The following is a 16,577-nucleotide window of genomic DNA, read 5'->3' as shown; positions in this document are numbered from 1 at the left end:
GACAACAACAAATTGTGTTGGAAAACACAGGATAAAACTCACTACTTGACTTGCTTTTTACAAACCACCCATCACATGTTGAGAAAGTATGTATCTTACCTGGTCTTAGTGATCATGATATAGTACAAGTTGATAACTGTGTCAAACATAAGTAAAAAGAAAGATCTATACGTGGAAACATTCAACTATCACTAAAATGAAACAAGAAACTAAACACCTTGCCAGTGTATTCTTTGAAAATTTACCATCGACTCTGAAATTTGTGACCAATGGGAACATTTTTACCAGTAACATAAAATCTATCCTAAATGATAATGTCCCCCCCCCTCAAAATTACAACCAACCATGGACTAACAAGCAAACCAAGAGACTTGTTAAAAAGAAAAACGAACTGTATCTAAAGGTAAAAAAAACCCAACAACTCTGAAGCAGCAACAGACGACTTTAAAAAAATCAAAGTGGAAACTCAAAGAGAATGCTTTAGAGCCCACAGAGAGTATGTCGATGAAATAATAAATGATGAGAGCAACAATAAAATAATCTGGTCGTATATCCAAAGTAAAAAGAGACTAAAGTGGAATTGCTACACTCAAAGACAATAACGGAACATTTCAATCCGATCCATAAATTAAGGCAAATATATTGAATGACCAGTTTGCTTCAGTTTTCTCCTATCCAACAAACAAAGAATTATACTTCACATGACCAAGACAATTTTGACATACCTATAATGAAGGACATCAAAATATCAGAGAGGTGTCGCAACGCTTCTAAATGCAATTAAGGAACACAAAGCAACTGGTCCTGATGATATACCAGGAAAATTAATGAAAAACTGATCAGACGAGCTAGAACTAGAACCTATATTGACACATATTTTCCAGAGTTCACTTAGCCATCAACCTGTTTATTGGAAAAAAGAAAAAATAACACTGGTTTATAAAAAAGGAGAAAAAAAGCTAAAGCAGAGAATTATAGACCAGTATGTCACCAGTAAAACACTGGAACATGTTGTATTTTATAACATTATGAATCATATAGAAGCCAATACAATTTTAACAGAAACACAACATGGCTTTATGAAAAAAAGATCATGTAAAACACAACTAATCACACCAATCAATGACCTAGCAGAAAACATAAATAAAAAATTACAAACTGATGCCATTTTGTTGAGACTTTAGCAGAGCTTTCAACAAAGTCCACCATCATACATTGGCACTGAAATTATGGAGACATGGAATACGAAACAAAACATTCCAATGGATTATGTCCTTCTTGACCAATCGAAGACAAGTAGTTGTCGTGGATAGTGAGTCATCAGAGTCAGCCCATGTGGTGTCTGGTGTTCCTCAGGGCACACTTCTCGGCCCCGTCTTGTTCTTAATCTACATTAATGATATGCAGAAAGACTTACACCAGGAACCCAACTGAGATTGTTTGCAGATAACAGCCTTCTATATGGGTCAATAAGAGCTAAACGTGACACAGAAATTCTTCAAGTCGATCTAGATAGCTTACAATGCTGGGAAATAGAAAATAGCATGGAGTTCCATCCTCAGAAATGCCAGGTTCTAAAATTCAGAAACAACAGAAAAATCATACATTCAACATACACAATAGATAACACTGCACTGGAAGAAGTGAGCAAGACGAAATATCTAGGAGTAACAATAGCTCACAAACTAAATTGGAAAGATCATATTACAAACATATAAGTATGCAAAAAAGCAAACTCTACCTTAGGCTTCCTCAGAAGAAACTTATACGGGAGCAGGAGGGAAATAAAGTTAAAGTGTTATAAAGCCTTTGTTAGACCTACACTAGAATATAGTAGCTCTCTCTGGGACCCTCACCACAAATCAGAAATCCAAGAAATCGAACAAATACAAAACAGAGCAATGGCATTTATAAATCAAAACAACAAAGATAAAAAAAATGAAACTGTTTTAAATCTCGAACCATTACAACAGAGAAGAAAGCGTGACAAAGTAACAATATTTTGCAAAGGCCTAAATGATCAAGTTAAATTAATCCTCGGTGATTTTCAACAAAATGAGAGGAAGTCATCCAAGTTTATGATTCCCAACTGAATAGTGGATGCACACTTGTACTCGTTCATACCATCGACATTAAGACAGTGGAAAAGACTCACATCTCCAAATAAAGAAAAATACTGTGGTCTGTGGAATCTTCAAAATTTTAAGTTACAGACTTAAGAGGAAGAAGAAGAAGAACAGGGTCAGAAAAAAACTAAGTTATCTCATTCCAAATCAAAGACAGAAAGCAACACGGAGAAGGAAAACATATATATATAGGGGGATAGAGGACACAGCAAGAGAGACCTCTCCATCCGCCATGGGAAGTCAAGAGACCCAACAAAAAAAAACAACCCAATAATAAACAAAAAACAAAAGCCAACCAACAGCTGCTTTTTAAATTGTTTTTAAGGGTTTTAGGGCGCTTGCAACACATTTAGATTTAGGTTATATCAGCGCCAGTAAAAAGGAAGAAAATGGGATAGTAAAAAGTTCTAGAATTACAATTAAAGCACCCAAGAAAAAGAAAGACATAGGGGAACTGGCAACAAATAGGGATCAGATGTAGATTCCAAGAGCATACCACCAATGTACTTAGTTTGCGATCACCTATAAGTCTCATCCGGACACAAGCACAAAATCCAACAAAGAGGAATACACTCAAATGCATACATTATACATTCAAAATAACAAATATAATAATACATAACAGAGAGATGATTTACAAGGAAAAAAAATATCATCTCCCAAAACAATAACCATGCATTTGACTGTTTCCCTCCCAGCTAGGACTCCGGCCAGGGCCAGGACAAAACCAAGTAATCTCATTCCAAGAAAAAGACAGAAAGCATGTTGGAAAACAGATATAAGGGGATAGAAGACACAATATGTACCCCCCTGCCCACTATGGAAGGCCAGGAACCCCACCCAGAACAACAGCTAAGATCTACTTCCAGATTTATAAGACAAGATTCATCTGTATTTATATTTACAGTATCTGTATACATAGGCTAAAAATCTCATTTAATTAATAATTATCATTCTTATTACTATTATTACTATAATGATGATGAAAATAATAATAATAATAGACCAATTATAAGCATTATATATAGCTGACAAAAAACAAAACAGTAACACAATTATCTAAAAAATCAGAAAGCTAAAACTCAAGTCAGTAATAAGTCCTAAGACATTTGTCCATTTTATAGAAAACTTGACAAAAAGAGGTGCAATTTCAGATAACATAAGGTATTTGCTGTAACATAAAACAGCATTCTTGTGAAATTTCTTAATACATACATAAAATATTATTGAAATCGACTGCGAATCACTGCGATACAGTCAAGCAAGTCTATGCAAAGGGCCACTTTAACGAAAGATTATCCTGCTTCCCAAATTGTAAACTAGCAGATGTAAATAAATGCTTTGGAAGAAGAAAATATTCTTCTATTTAGTGATAAATATAGAAAATTAATCAGTGTTTCAATTTGAAACAATAATTCTAAAACTGTTCAGCAGCATGACCTTGCATCAAAAGCTTGCTGCCAAATTAAATATAAGTGTATTACGTACTATGTTTTGATTACTTAATAGGAAGGCTGAGCAAGAGGCACACAATGAAAAGGATCAAGAATGCAGGGATTGGACTAACTTTGCAGAAAAAAAAAATCAGCAGGGTGAACCAGGTACGTACATTGCTCCCAAATACTATGAATGTAACGATTATGCTACTAGAGTAATGCTAAAGTGTGATTATTCCTTAAGGCACAATAATAAGGCCCCATGTCCACTACCAATGAAACAACCAATAAATAGTCTGAGAGCAGCCGCTATATACAGTGGAACCTCCCGATTACGACACCTCCGAATAGTGACAACCTCCTGATAGCGACATTGACCCGTGGTCCCGATTTTTTTTCTATTTAAGATCAGTAAAATAAACTTCCAAATAACGACGCACTTTTTGATAAAACCTCAGAATAACGACATCATTTTGGCAATTTTCTGCAGTTTTCGTAGATATCTGATACTAAAAATACCGAGTATGAGTACTCAAAGTTTATAAAAACGATTCCTGCTTGAACCAATGAGAATGCAGCTTTTGAAACCAATGAGAATGCAGCTTTTTTTTTACGAATCTTGGCTGATGTGCATTAATAGAAACCAAGGTATAAATGTAAGTGTAAGCAAGTAAACACAAAATCTTGGAAAATGTGATATTATGTGGTGATAGAAGTAGTAGTAGTAGTAGTAGTAATAGCGTTTTTGTGGGAGGAGGAAGAGGATGAGGAATTTTATCTAACTCACAGCGTCCGAATTAGCTGTTTTTGTTTGTTTTAAAGGGTTTTACAGCGCTTGTGACACATCTATGTCATATCAGCGCCAGTAAAAAGGAAGAAAATTGGAGAGTAAAAAACATTCTAGATTTACAATTGAAATTACATAAGAAAAAGTAAGACAAAGGGGAATGGTTTAAATAGGGAACAGATGTAGATTCTAGGAGCACACTATCAGTGTACTCAGTTCAGATCACCTAGACTCACGCACTACAATGTTTTGTTTGTTTTGTCAATGTTAATAAAAACAGGTCTCATGGGCCTTACCACACCCACTTTCCGCCATCTTGGAAACCTCTAAATAACGACACCTCCGGATAACGAAATAAAAACTCGGTCCCGTGGCATGTCATTATCGGGAGGTTCCACTGTATAGGGTTTGAAAATTAAATATTGGAAAATGATTTATTCTCTTACACATGCCAATAACATTGTCCAATCAACTTTAAGAATTTCATGGTTAGACTTAAGTAGTAGGGAATAGTTACATTACCGAGTCACAACAAGCAATTTCAGGTTTGATTCCAATAAAGTATTATTCAATCTGGTCGCAAACTTCACATCAGAAGTTCTGGCATTAATTCAACTATGCAAGATTCCTTTTCTGTAGTAATCATGGTGTGCTGTAGATTTGTAGATTTTTCTCCAAGTTAGACAACTTCATAATTTTCACACAGTTTTTCTTTGTTCATCATGGGACTTATGATGGAATACAAAAGAGATGTTTGAATTCCAAGTGGTCTTTAAAGTGACATCTACCAAATTTTTCTTGTCTGTGGTGTGATTCCACTGGGACAGATTAGAGTTGCAATCACTGCCTTCAGGTGGTCCTTTTACTTGTATTCCATTAACACATCGTCGACATTTAATCCTGTTTTTTTTTTTAAAAGAGAGGAAATTCATTAAATTCCATAGAGGCAAAAATTAAATATAGCTTTGAAATTTGCACTGTACGAGTTGCTGTTTTTGATAAAAGAATTAACCAGTTAACTACTGTACTCTGGAAAAACATGTATCAAAAAATTTGGCCTGAAACTGTCCTTCAAATATTGATTGATTTAAATTACAGTCATCTTGGCAAAAACTCTCAAACCTGGGATATTGCAAAGTCCCCGGATTGAAAGTTTTTGTTAAGATGAGTGTCATTTAAACCAATAGATATTTGAAGAATGAGTTTTCTTGCCAAATTTTTAAATACATGTTTTTCCAGAGTATGGCAGTTAACTAGTTAAAACATACTGTTAAGTGAAGCAAAGGTTTAGTTAGTTACAGAAAAGTCTTCATCCAAGTTGGGTTGCTCTTTATTATACTATTGATAATAAATAACTTTTGAAATTATTGAGTTTGAGCTGCTTCGTTACAGTCACTTAGCAATAGAGAAACAAGAAACTCACTTGTCATGTGTATCACTTAAGGTGTTTTCATTCAGAGTGAAAAGTTCCCGTAGCTCCTCAAGACTAAAGTGTCTTTCCACATCAACCTCCTCATCCACTACACAACTACTAAGGGCTTTCTTGTGTGCTTGGCGCTGAAAAATCTTCTCTTCTATTGTTCCAGTCTGATAAGATGCATGGATAATATGTATGAATAAGTATGAATACAAATAATAATCTTATATAGGTTCTAATCAAACAATCATTCAACTTCAGGTGATCAATGACAGCAGTTAATGGAACTTTGCATTTTAAAACATATTGCTTTTAACTTTAAATTTGTATACTATTCTAATGTATTGTAAAGTTCATACATTGCTGAAAAATATGTAGACATGGGCAATAGTTTAATATTTCCCGTTAAAACTTTAATACAGTGCAAACTCTGGATTGTAATAAAAAACCCAAAATGTGACACATATTTTAGTAAAACCCCAGTTTAGCGACATCAATATAGCAATAATCGACAATTGACACCAACGCTTTATACAAAAAATCTACCCTGATAGGAAACCTCATTTCCGACCAACGTCATCTCATCCTCTGACCAAAAAAACTTCTTTTTTTAATTCCGTCCAATGAGATGTCCTACTGATGAAAATGAGTTTTGTCATTAGTTTTTCAAAATTACTTAATATTAGAGTATTTTTGTGGCAAATGTTACGAAAATGACCATTGACAAAGTCTCAAATGTATCGACTTCTGGCTTCATCATCTGCGAGCAAGCAAAAATTATTGTGGACAAGCTCGGAGTAGCAGATTTCTAAGTGAGCAATGGTTGGTGCAAGAGATTTAAATGGTGACATGGCATTGTCTTTAAAATAAAGATATCTGAAAAAGTGTGTATAAAACAGAGCCAGACACAATCTTCAGATCTTTACATTATACAAGTGCCTTTGCCTTAATTTATCACCTTCATATTTAAAGTATACTGTTTTTGTTTGTTTGTTTGTTTGTTTGTTGCTTTAGGTCTCTTTCAACACAATTGAGGTTATATGAGAGACCGCTGAAACAAAAAAACAAGCAATCTAACAAAAATAGTACAAATGTAAATCAAAATCATAACTTAAAGATATCATAAGCTAAATTATAAATAACCAAGAACAAACAGGCAGAAGATTTACAGAAAAAAAAATATCCCCTGTCAAAAATACAATCACAAACGAAAGAAGCAGGATAGGCTAGTAAAGAGAAGAAGAAACGACATCACTATCGGATCGTACACCCATGCGAACATCATAGGTATATGATTCAAGGGTGATGCTCCGATCCAACTACCCGCAAAGTATACTGTGACGAGTCTGCTGGGCACTGTTAACGATAAAACAATGACAATACACATCAGAGAGTGAAAATGGTAAAGACTTTCGCAGTGGGGAAAATGCACATTATAATGTGGTTAGGACCTGTCTTATCACAGGCACTGGTTGGTCTACACATCGCATTGTTATATAGGTCTCAACACATCACCTTTTTCCATCATCTACAAAACCCCGGAATAACAAAACTCCAGGAAAACTGGACTTTGAATCCTAGCACCATTGTGCCATTCCATGAGCGACATCTATAGAATATAGATAACCATGCAGTTCATGAATCCTTGTTCTCACAACTCATTTCTCAATGCCTGGTCAACATCTAGCAGCAAGATTTCCGTAATGTTGCGAGTCACCAAAAGTTTGTTATCACACTTGAACGTGTCATTAATTTATTAGTGTGAAAGGTGCGTTGGTCAGTTGTGCATGGCAAATTGAGAGGAGGCTTGATGAGGGATGGGGGCAGAAGAAGGGGGGAAGGGGGTAACAATGGATAGGAGAACGTTGGAGGGGGGGAGGGAGGGAGGAGTTGTTTCATCAGCTTGTGTGAGCTAATCAAAAGCAGAATGGGAGGAGCGGACAAAGGACAAAGTTGTTGACAGTGGATTAGGACTTCTGGTAGAGGGCGAGTGTAGACCTGTAATAAGCCAAAGGGACGCTTAGATGGTAACTTGTCCTATGCCATCCAATAGAAGTCATGGGAGAGAGGAAGGTAAGGGGGGGGGTCTCTTATCTTTATATCAAACAAGACTGTCCATATTGTGAAATTGGGAAAGTGAAAAAAAAACAAAAAAACAAAAGCATTGTGAAGTTGTCAAAGCGAGCACTTAGGCGGAATTCCTTTTAAAAAGTGGGCATTTAGAGTTGTGTTTTACAGAACAAAATTTCTGATTTGCTAAGAAAGCAGGCACTTAGTCAAAACGGACATAAAGGCAGCGGGCATTTAGGGATCACCACTGTAATAATAATAATAATAATAATAATAATAATAATAATAATAATAATAATAATAATAATACAGTGGACTCCGGATAAGACGATGCCCAGGGGAACCGTGAAAAAAATCGACTTATCCGAAAATCAACTTAACCGGAGTGTAACCAAATGAGCAAAAACTCATTTGAACAAAGCAAACCAATCTAGAATAAGTATGTCCCTTCATATCGCGCGGTCTCTGTAGGGGTCATGAGAGGCTCCTACCCCCAATAGTCCCATAGAGGAATCAGAATACATAAAAATCGGAATTTGAGATAAAAAAGCGGAATCAACTTACTGTTATTGACTATGACATACTTTGCAACAGAAAATGTAATAGACAATCCAAAAGTACTCAAATGATTAAAAATAAAAAATGTGTAAAAATGTACAGATTGTGTAAAGACTAAGAATGGGGTCAAATAATAATAGAGAACACACAGGTCCTGGCCGTCTGAGAGCAAAGCATTGAATGGATGGATTTAACCTTGTCAGGACCCTCCTCCCCCCCCCCACACACACACCTAATCAAGCAAACGCGCGTGCCGGTACACACACACACACCCACACACACACACACACGGACACAGGCCTAAAATTAAATAGGGAAAGAAGCTGACCGTACTCAAATAATATTATTACCGATTGAAGCCAACATATAATATTACCAAGGTCATTGACCTCACGAATTGGAGTCACAATAATACTAATAATACTTCGGTCAACCCCCCTCCCAAACATATAATATTATCCGACATCAGCAGCACACACTTTGAAGAGACTAATCAGACATATAAAATGTGTGTTGATTGACCATAGGAGATGACGAAATAAGCCATAGCTCACTTTTTTTTAGCTAGAGATTCTTTAAAAAAATTTTCCTCGATGAGAATGCCTTGAATGTGGAATGTATACCAATTAAGTGAAAGCGGAAGGGTAGGCGCCTCTAGGTCAAGGTCATGCTTCTTGTAAATCGACAGAAATAGCTGGTATGCCAATTTCCTATGCAATGATTTTCTGTTGCATGCCTAACTCTCCAAATGCATCGAATCTTCCTTTTCCGCGATAGGTTTGCCATTGTAGTTGTAAACTTGACTTGAATTCCTCTTGATAAAATTGATACTAATTAAGAGGGCCATTACATAGGATGGCCTGGGATTAGAACCAAAAAAATCTTGAGCTTGAAGTTGCGACAATGTAAAATTTGAGATGGAGAAATTAAAGTTATTCAATACTGCTCATGTACATTGAACACGGACGTCAGGCAAAGCACCTACATCACATCGATGTGCACCAATCGTTCACGGATATTCTTAACCACTTAAAATTCTTACTGGTAGCTTTTTTAACCAATGAAAATACTTGTTTATTTGTGATTTTTTTGTAGTCATGAGTGAGAAGAACATCGACTTAAGCGACATCGACTTATGTGGAGTTTTTTTTTTTTACTAATGTTATATAGGAAGAAGGGGGAGGGACCAAGAAAAAAAATCGACTTGGGTAAAAATCGACTTAGGCAACGTCGACGTATCCAGAGTGCACTGTAATAATAATAATAATGTCCACTCTGGTCAATCGCAACTCGGTTAATCCCAAGAAACAGAATTAATTCCATAGTCACTTGTTAATTGCAACAAATTTCGGTTAATTGCAACAAATTTTCGACCTCAAAAAGTGGCAAATTCAAGGGATCAATCAAACAAAATTTCATCATTCCAGAAAATTTCACCCACGAGCTGGAGACAACGGGAGAGCTATAAAATGAAGAGCTCTTAAGAGCTGTGCAGCCGGCAAAACATCAGCGGCTTGGAGAGGATGCCGATGATGATGATGAATATGAACCTTTGTCAAATAAAGAAAAGCTAGACTTCATGAAAAATTTCCATCGGCTCATTTAAGAATACTCTTTAACCAATTTGCTTCCATCAGTGGAAACTATTGAGCATCATGTTTATAAACATTTGGCATCAGCAAGAAAACAGACTACCCTTGATGCCTTCTAGAGAAATGAGTGATGTCAAATGCAAAGGTAAACAATAGAATTTACAACCAAAAAGGAAAAATAAATTAATTAAAAAAGTAACGAAAAACAAAAATTAAAACAAACTAAAAAAATTTTTAAGAGGTCATGGACGGTCCCAAGTCCATGTAATCTCGGAGAGAAATTGTTGCAATAGTGAACAGGAAAGTCCACTTTGGTTAATCGCAACATTTTCACAGATCCCAAGGTGTGGCGATTATCTGAGATGGACTATAGTAGTAACGCTACTACAATTACTACTTCTACTACTGCTACCACTACGACTACAAAAACTACAACTACTACTACTCCTACTACTACTTCTACTATTACTACTACTACTACTACTACTACTACTACTACTACTACTACTACAACTAATAATAATAATGATGATGCTGATATAAACGATAATAGATATGATGACATTTTTCCACAATCTGAGATTGAAATTAAATTTACTGAAATCAATTTCCAAAACAGTCTTCAGAAGGAATGAGATTTATATAATAAAAAAAAAAAAAATAATAATAATGATAATAATAAAAATAATAGTAATAACAATAATAATAATATTAATAGTTGTAATAATAATAAGAAGACGAAGAAGAAGAAGAAGAATAGTTGTAATAATAATAATAATAATAATAAGAAGAAGAAGAAGAAGAAGAAGAAGAAGAAGAAGAAGAAGAAGAAGAAGAAGAAGAAGAAGAAGAAAAGAAGAAGAAGAAGAAGAAGAAGAAGAATAGTTGTAAAAATAATAATAATAATATTAATAATAATTATAGTAGTAGTAGTACTAGTAGTAGTAGTAGTAGTAGTAGTAGTAGTAGTAGTAGTAGTAGTAGTAAAGCTAATACCACTATTACGCCTACTACTACAACTTCCACTACTTCTACCACTCCTACTACTACTGCTGCTAATATTACAACTACTACTTCTACCACAACTAAAATTAATATGATGATGATGATATAAATGATATTAGGGATGACATTAACATTTGCCACAATCTGAGATTGAAATTAATTTTACTTAAATCAACACGCCTCAGGAGGAATAAGATTTACCGCAATCAATCTGTAAATAAAACATTGCTTTTTCTGGCCATCACGCCAGCATCGTGCCATGGCTTGTTCATCATTGGCTGGATTCCAGTCAGGGTCAAACATTACCAGTCGATTGGCTCCAATCAGATTCAATCCACAACCTCCCGCTTTGCTACTCAGCATAAAGATAAATTCTGGGGACTGTAAAGAGATCAGTGGCATTTATTTACAAAATAATAAATATTGCTTCATTTTATATTGCCAATTTACTCTCTCTCTCTCTCACACACACACACACACGAAAAGAAAGACATGGAAAGGACCAAAGGCATACGGGTACAAGAGATAGCAAGGATGTGGACAGATGGACAAGGTGTCCATAAAGTCTGGGTACGTGGTGAAAGTACAAATTCCTCTTTAAAAACCCAATCTTATTTCAATTTGGGATGTAAATGAATTGTACTTTTTACAACACGTGACCTCTTCTTCAGTGAAGAAAAGCATCTTTCAGCCAAATCTCCACAATCTGTAGCATAAGTGAATAAATAAAAATAGAAAGTGAAGTACAACATGTAACCAGACTTTGTGGACACCCTGTAGAAACTATTGATCCACAAAGCAAGCATTTTTTTTGCTTTAATTCTCTACTTACCTACCAACGGGAAATTGTCAGATTCATTATGATACAACCAACATCTTTTTTATTCAAATCACTTATATTCATAGAAAAAAATTTAAGAAAATACTTTGTTACAGCTACTAGAATCCACATTAAATTACAAAGCTTGCTTTTTTTAAAAAACGAAATTGTATACAATAAGAATGTGTTGAAGATTAGGAATAATTACAATAAACTCGATCGTTGAATAATAAAGAACAACTTTAATTTGGAATAAAACATTTCGCTTCCTCAAGCCTTCATATTTCATAACATTCCGTTTTCTTCATTCTTGCTAACTTTTACTACTTTTATGTACTTTTTGCTTTTAAATTTGATTTAATGGATGGGTATGACATCTCAGGAAAAATAATGAAAAGGGTTGGTAAGGAAAGAGTTTACGTGGAATTTCACCAAACACATATTACAATTATTATAGCATTTACAACAGACAGAGCAAAATTAACGTGTGTAAGGAAACAAATTTCAATCTAAATTTTCTCTTTGTAAAAAAGCCAAACTGTCCTAAAACTTGTATGGGAAAAATAATAAAACATAGAATTTTAACCAGTAATAACCACATTTACTCAATATGGGATACACATCATAACTCACATTTTTAAAAATTGAAAAGTATAGAAAATTGGCATAGTGCATATTTTATTAAGCTACAAGGCATTTACTTAAATGTCTCACACAGCTTTGAAAGTTTCACAGCCTTTGAACTGCTTGAATACTATTTTACAAGCAAATAGTGAATGAAAAAAAATTGTTGGTGACTTAAGTTTACATCTTTTGAAAGTGATCTCTTGTTCTTTATGCTTGAGCCAGTAAGAATCCACATCCCAGATATTTCAAGAGATTCTAACAAGCATTGTGACTCCTAGTCCCCAAAATACTATTATGTCTTCATTTGAAAATTTTGTTACTTTCCTAGCTTCCATTCTTTGAAAGGGTCCTGTATAAATTAACTCAATCGTATGCAAAAATTAGTCATGGAACTATAACATATGGATTTGATTACTTTCGGGCGATCATTGATGATATTTCTTGGTGAAAAGCCAGTCATGTTCTTCTCTATATTTTGGTTATGATATTTATATGATGCTCCCATAAAAGATTTTTGGCTAGACAGCTTTTTTGACTATTCTCAGGGTGCTTTAAGTTATCTTGGGGGTTCCAATAGATAAGTTAGTTGCAATATGACTCGCAAGCAAAGGAATTAAGACCTATACCAGGTCCGTTTGAATTTTTCCTGACCAACAGTGATTTGACAGCTTGGTCGGTTAGATCTCGTGAAAAGTACTTTAGGGTAAACTGTTATTTTATTCAAAGAGTAGCGTGCAACTACAATAAATTGTCAAATGAACAATAATAAATAATAAAAAATACTTCATCACAGTCATTGTTGTACACGCGATTATTTTATTCAAATTTTTCTTTTATACATTAAGAGCAATGCAGCTTTGCTGAACTAGTCTGTTTATCGGAAAAAGAACATAAAAAGAATATGACAAGACATCTTTTGAAATACAATAACTCACTCAACCTCATCAGTTTATTTCGGTATGCACCAACCACTGTTCACTACCAACACTGATATCATCACCATGGACTTTTCTTTCGAAATAATCTAACAAGTCAATTAAAATTGACTAACTATAATCTTAAAGAAAAGTGAACCATTTTGGTTACAACTACTTGTACCCAATCATTATTTACATTTTTCTGAGACGAATAATATATTGTATCTATCTTTAACTCTACAGTTTATAGTTTGTGCATGATGTTGTTAACTGAACAAAACTATGTACATGCCACTTTTCTTTTAGATTGAACACTTAAGTATATATTTTATTTAATTTTGAAAGCACAAAAAATATCTAAGGTGAGCAAACAACACAGAGGTAAAAGGCTAGGGTTGAGTGAGATAAACCGTGTTATATTGAAAATTATTCATATCATATAGTCTCATGATAAGCAGAATTTTATAACTCACAGAGGGATCATTGAACTTTTCCACAATTTTAGCCCTTTTTTTGGTTGTCATTGATCCATCCAATCTGACGTGCTGGTAACTGAAAATGGACAGGAGATAATTTAATGATTCCAATTTTGATTATCGAAGTGGAAAAAGAAAAAAACGGTTACACATATCTACTTAAAACTAAAATAGCAAACTTGTCACGTGTCATTGACAGTTCCTGTAAGTGGTTAACAACAGATGTTGTGTACATAAATGCAAAGTGGATTTGAAAAACGTTTAGGGAAAGGTTGGCCTGATTCAAAGCAAAGAAGTGTGAAGCAATGGGCAATGGGTAAACTAAGAAATTGTTTTTATATAAAAGCAAGAATTGATGGCTGTCAAAAACACAATTTCTTTTAAATTAACACCATAGAAGAAAAATAGATAATAGTGAATCTAGTGATGAAATCAGAAGTCATGTATATGAGGCAGTAATTCAAAACTTTTTGAAACACATCATATTATTGTAACATCAATATTGCTCCAGGGTGTAAAACAAAGCATATCTACACAAACTTATCAAAGTACAAAAAAAATCAAATATTTTAACAGAACTGATTCATATATGAGACTTACTTTCTTTGTCGACACAACTTCTCAAACAAGTCCAATGTCTGTGTGTAGTTGGAAACAAGAACAACTTTGTCATTTGATGTTGCTTTTATAAGAGCCAATAGTGTGTCGAGGACAAGCACTTTCCCTGAAACGAGGAAGGTTGGATACAGTTGAGTTGTAGTTTTGAAAGACTGAGAGGACATGCAAATTCAGTGAATTGTAAAGCCCATTGTTATAGCCAAAATCATTGGAGACTTATCTGATTTTGATTTTATTTTGAGCTTTCATTCAATGCAAAATTACCTTCCGTGGTCATTGCACATTGTACAGTATTGAAGGTCATGATTTTAAATGATTGAAATTTTACATGTTGTTTAAATTATTTTTTTTCTCACAAATTGAAAGATACTTTTTAAAAACATTTTTTCCAGTTTTTATTTCATTACTCTCACAAAAGACATATTAAAATCAGTGGCATCTTTCATTAATAAGTGTGCAGAAAATAAATCAAAACGTTTATAGGGTTCATATTCATGGTTGTCATTATATTAAGACTAAATATACTTTACAGGCAACGTTAAACACTATATACAACACGACTGAATTTGCATGTCATACATCTCAATTGTGTGGTAGCATCCCCGCTGTAAAAGCACAATATCCATTTTCCCTTGTTGCCAAAAACTATCCATACTATTGCTTGATGTTCACAAAAGTAAAGACACTGGGATTAAAAGCTCAGAGATGCAATCAGTGTCTCATTTCTTTTCACAAGACGTTTTAGATAATAAACATTCAGTATTACTCTCACATGAGAGTTTAATTTATATGAAATAAAATGATTTAAGTTATGTTACCAGATAATTCTGGCATGACTGTTTTAGTAGAATATCCAGCAGGAAATAAAGACAATGTTTCGTGGAAACCACTGGCACCTTCCACACATTTGTCATAAATCAGGTCAGGATCTGAAAACAACATAAAATAAAAAGAAAAAATACGATTAAATTTTATGTCTGGCTAATTTTAATAGTCAGTGCAACAATGTGACAAAAAAACCATCTCGATCTTTACAATTCTAAAAAATATTTCCTCTGTCTGTCCTCTATGTAATGATTCAAAATATGACCAAGTTCTTCGTTTGACCAAATTTAAAGGTACTCCAAATTATATTGTAATGTCTGTATGATGCAATGTGTTATAAGAGTTCTATATGTAAAGAGCAATTAATATATTTCATGAAATAAAGGGTTTTGATGATCAATCAGAGTGATACAAATTTAATGTATCACATCACTAAAGAAATGAATTTGAGGTAATAATAAATGAATAAAAAAATAATTGAAAAAGAAAATTCCCTTTTTCTATTTAAATCGAGAAAAGATCGAGATAACCCAAGCTAGCACCTCCAAACACAAGTGCAATGTCATATTCTCTCAGCCATCGTGTTTACAATTTAAAACTAATGATGAAAGCGAATGGTACTTCAATTTATTACACATGTAAATTATGTGGATGTTGTGGGTTGTACAATGGATTTACAAATCAGATTTTGATATAATCATTGTTGTCAATATTATTGAGAATGAGGAAAGCTGAAACATCCAATCAATTTGCCTGAACACATAACCACTATTTAGTAAAAATATTTTCACTGACTTTCTTCTAATATTTTGATTAAGAATCTGAAATCTGATTACATACAACGTTGTCCTAACACTTCACAAAGCTACTTTGTATTTATTTCTCAGTTAATTCGCTATTTGTCGATAGTTACATTTTTAAAAAACTGATTAAAACCAAATTGTTTTAATAGTAATTTAAAATAATTCAATATCTTGAGTTGAATAAATATCAGTGGTAGGTCTGTATTCAGCCCTATCAGTTGTTTTTGTGTCTTTTACAATTAACATCACATTTGCATTAAAATATTAATTGAGCTAATCTTCATTACAGGGCTGGAGATGAAAAAAAAATCATAAAGCCTCACCAGGAAGCAAAATTTAATATGGATATCTGTGGTATGAAACAAGTGTTAACAACGGCTTGCTACTCATTGGATACGATGCTTATCTATTCAAAAAAAAAAAGTGGGCTCCCAAAAGGTGGTTAGTTATAGATAAAGCATTCTGTTGTTGTTTTTTTTTCTGTTTGTATTCTATTTTAT

At 33.9% G+C, this 16,577-nt stretch overlaps 1 protein-coding gene across 2 annotated transcripts in view; it reads right to left on the bottom strand.

The window, feature by feature from the left end:
- Positions 1-2,992: 2,992 nt before the first annotated feature.
- LOC144961787 (DNA repair and recombination protein RAD54-like) overlaps positions 2,993-16,577 on the bottom strand; it is a 33,277-nt gene continuing 19,692 nt past the window's right edge. For both annotated transcript variants that reach the window (XM_078894877.1, XM_078894871.1), the window contains exons 16-21: positions 15,268-15,378; positions 14,432-14,555; positions 13,829-13,907; positions 11,193-11,372; positions 5,773-5,936; positions 2,993-5,249 (exon numbers count right to left, since the gene is read on the bottom strand). In XM_078894877.1, the coding sequence (XP_078751003.1) occupies positions 5,048-5,249; positions 5,773-5,936; positions 11,193-11,372; positions 13,829-13,907; positions 14,432-14,555; positions 15,268-15,378 (860 nt within the window). In that variant the 3' untranslated portion in view covers positions 2,993-5,047. The remainder of the gene's footprint in view (positions 5,250-5,772; positions 5,937-11,192; positions 11,373-13,828; positions 13,908-14,431; positions 14,556-15,267; positions 15,379-16,577) is intronic.

The sequence above is a fragment of the Berghia stephanieae genome, chromosome 1 (assembly GCF_034508935.2).
Source record: "Berghia stephanieae isolate SIO BIC M18660-M18661 chromosome 1, UCSD_Bste_1.3, whole genome shotgun sequence".
NCBI classification, from domain to species: Eukaryota; Metazoa; Mollusca; class Gastropoda; order Nudibranchia; family Aeolidiidae; genus Berghia; species Berghia stephanieae.
The sequence above is the reverse complement of the archived record's forward strand: the minus strand, read 5'-3'. Positions and strand labels throughout refer to the sequence as shown.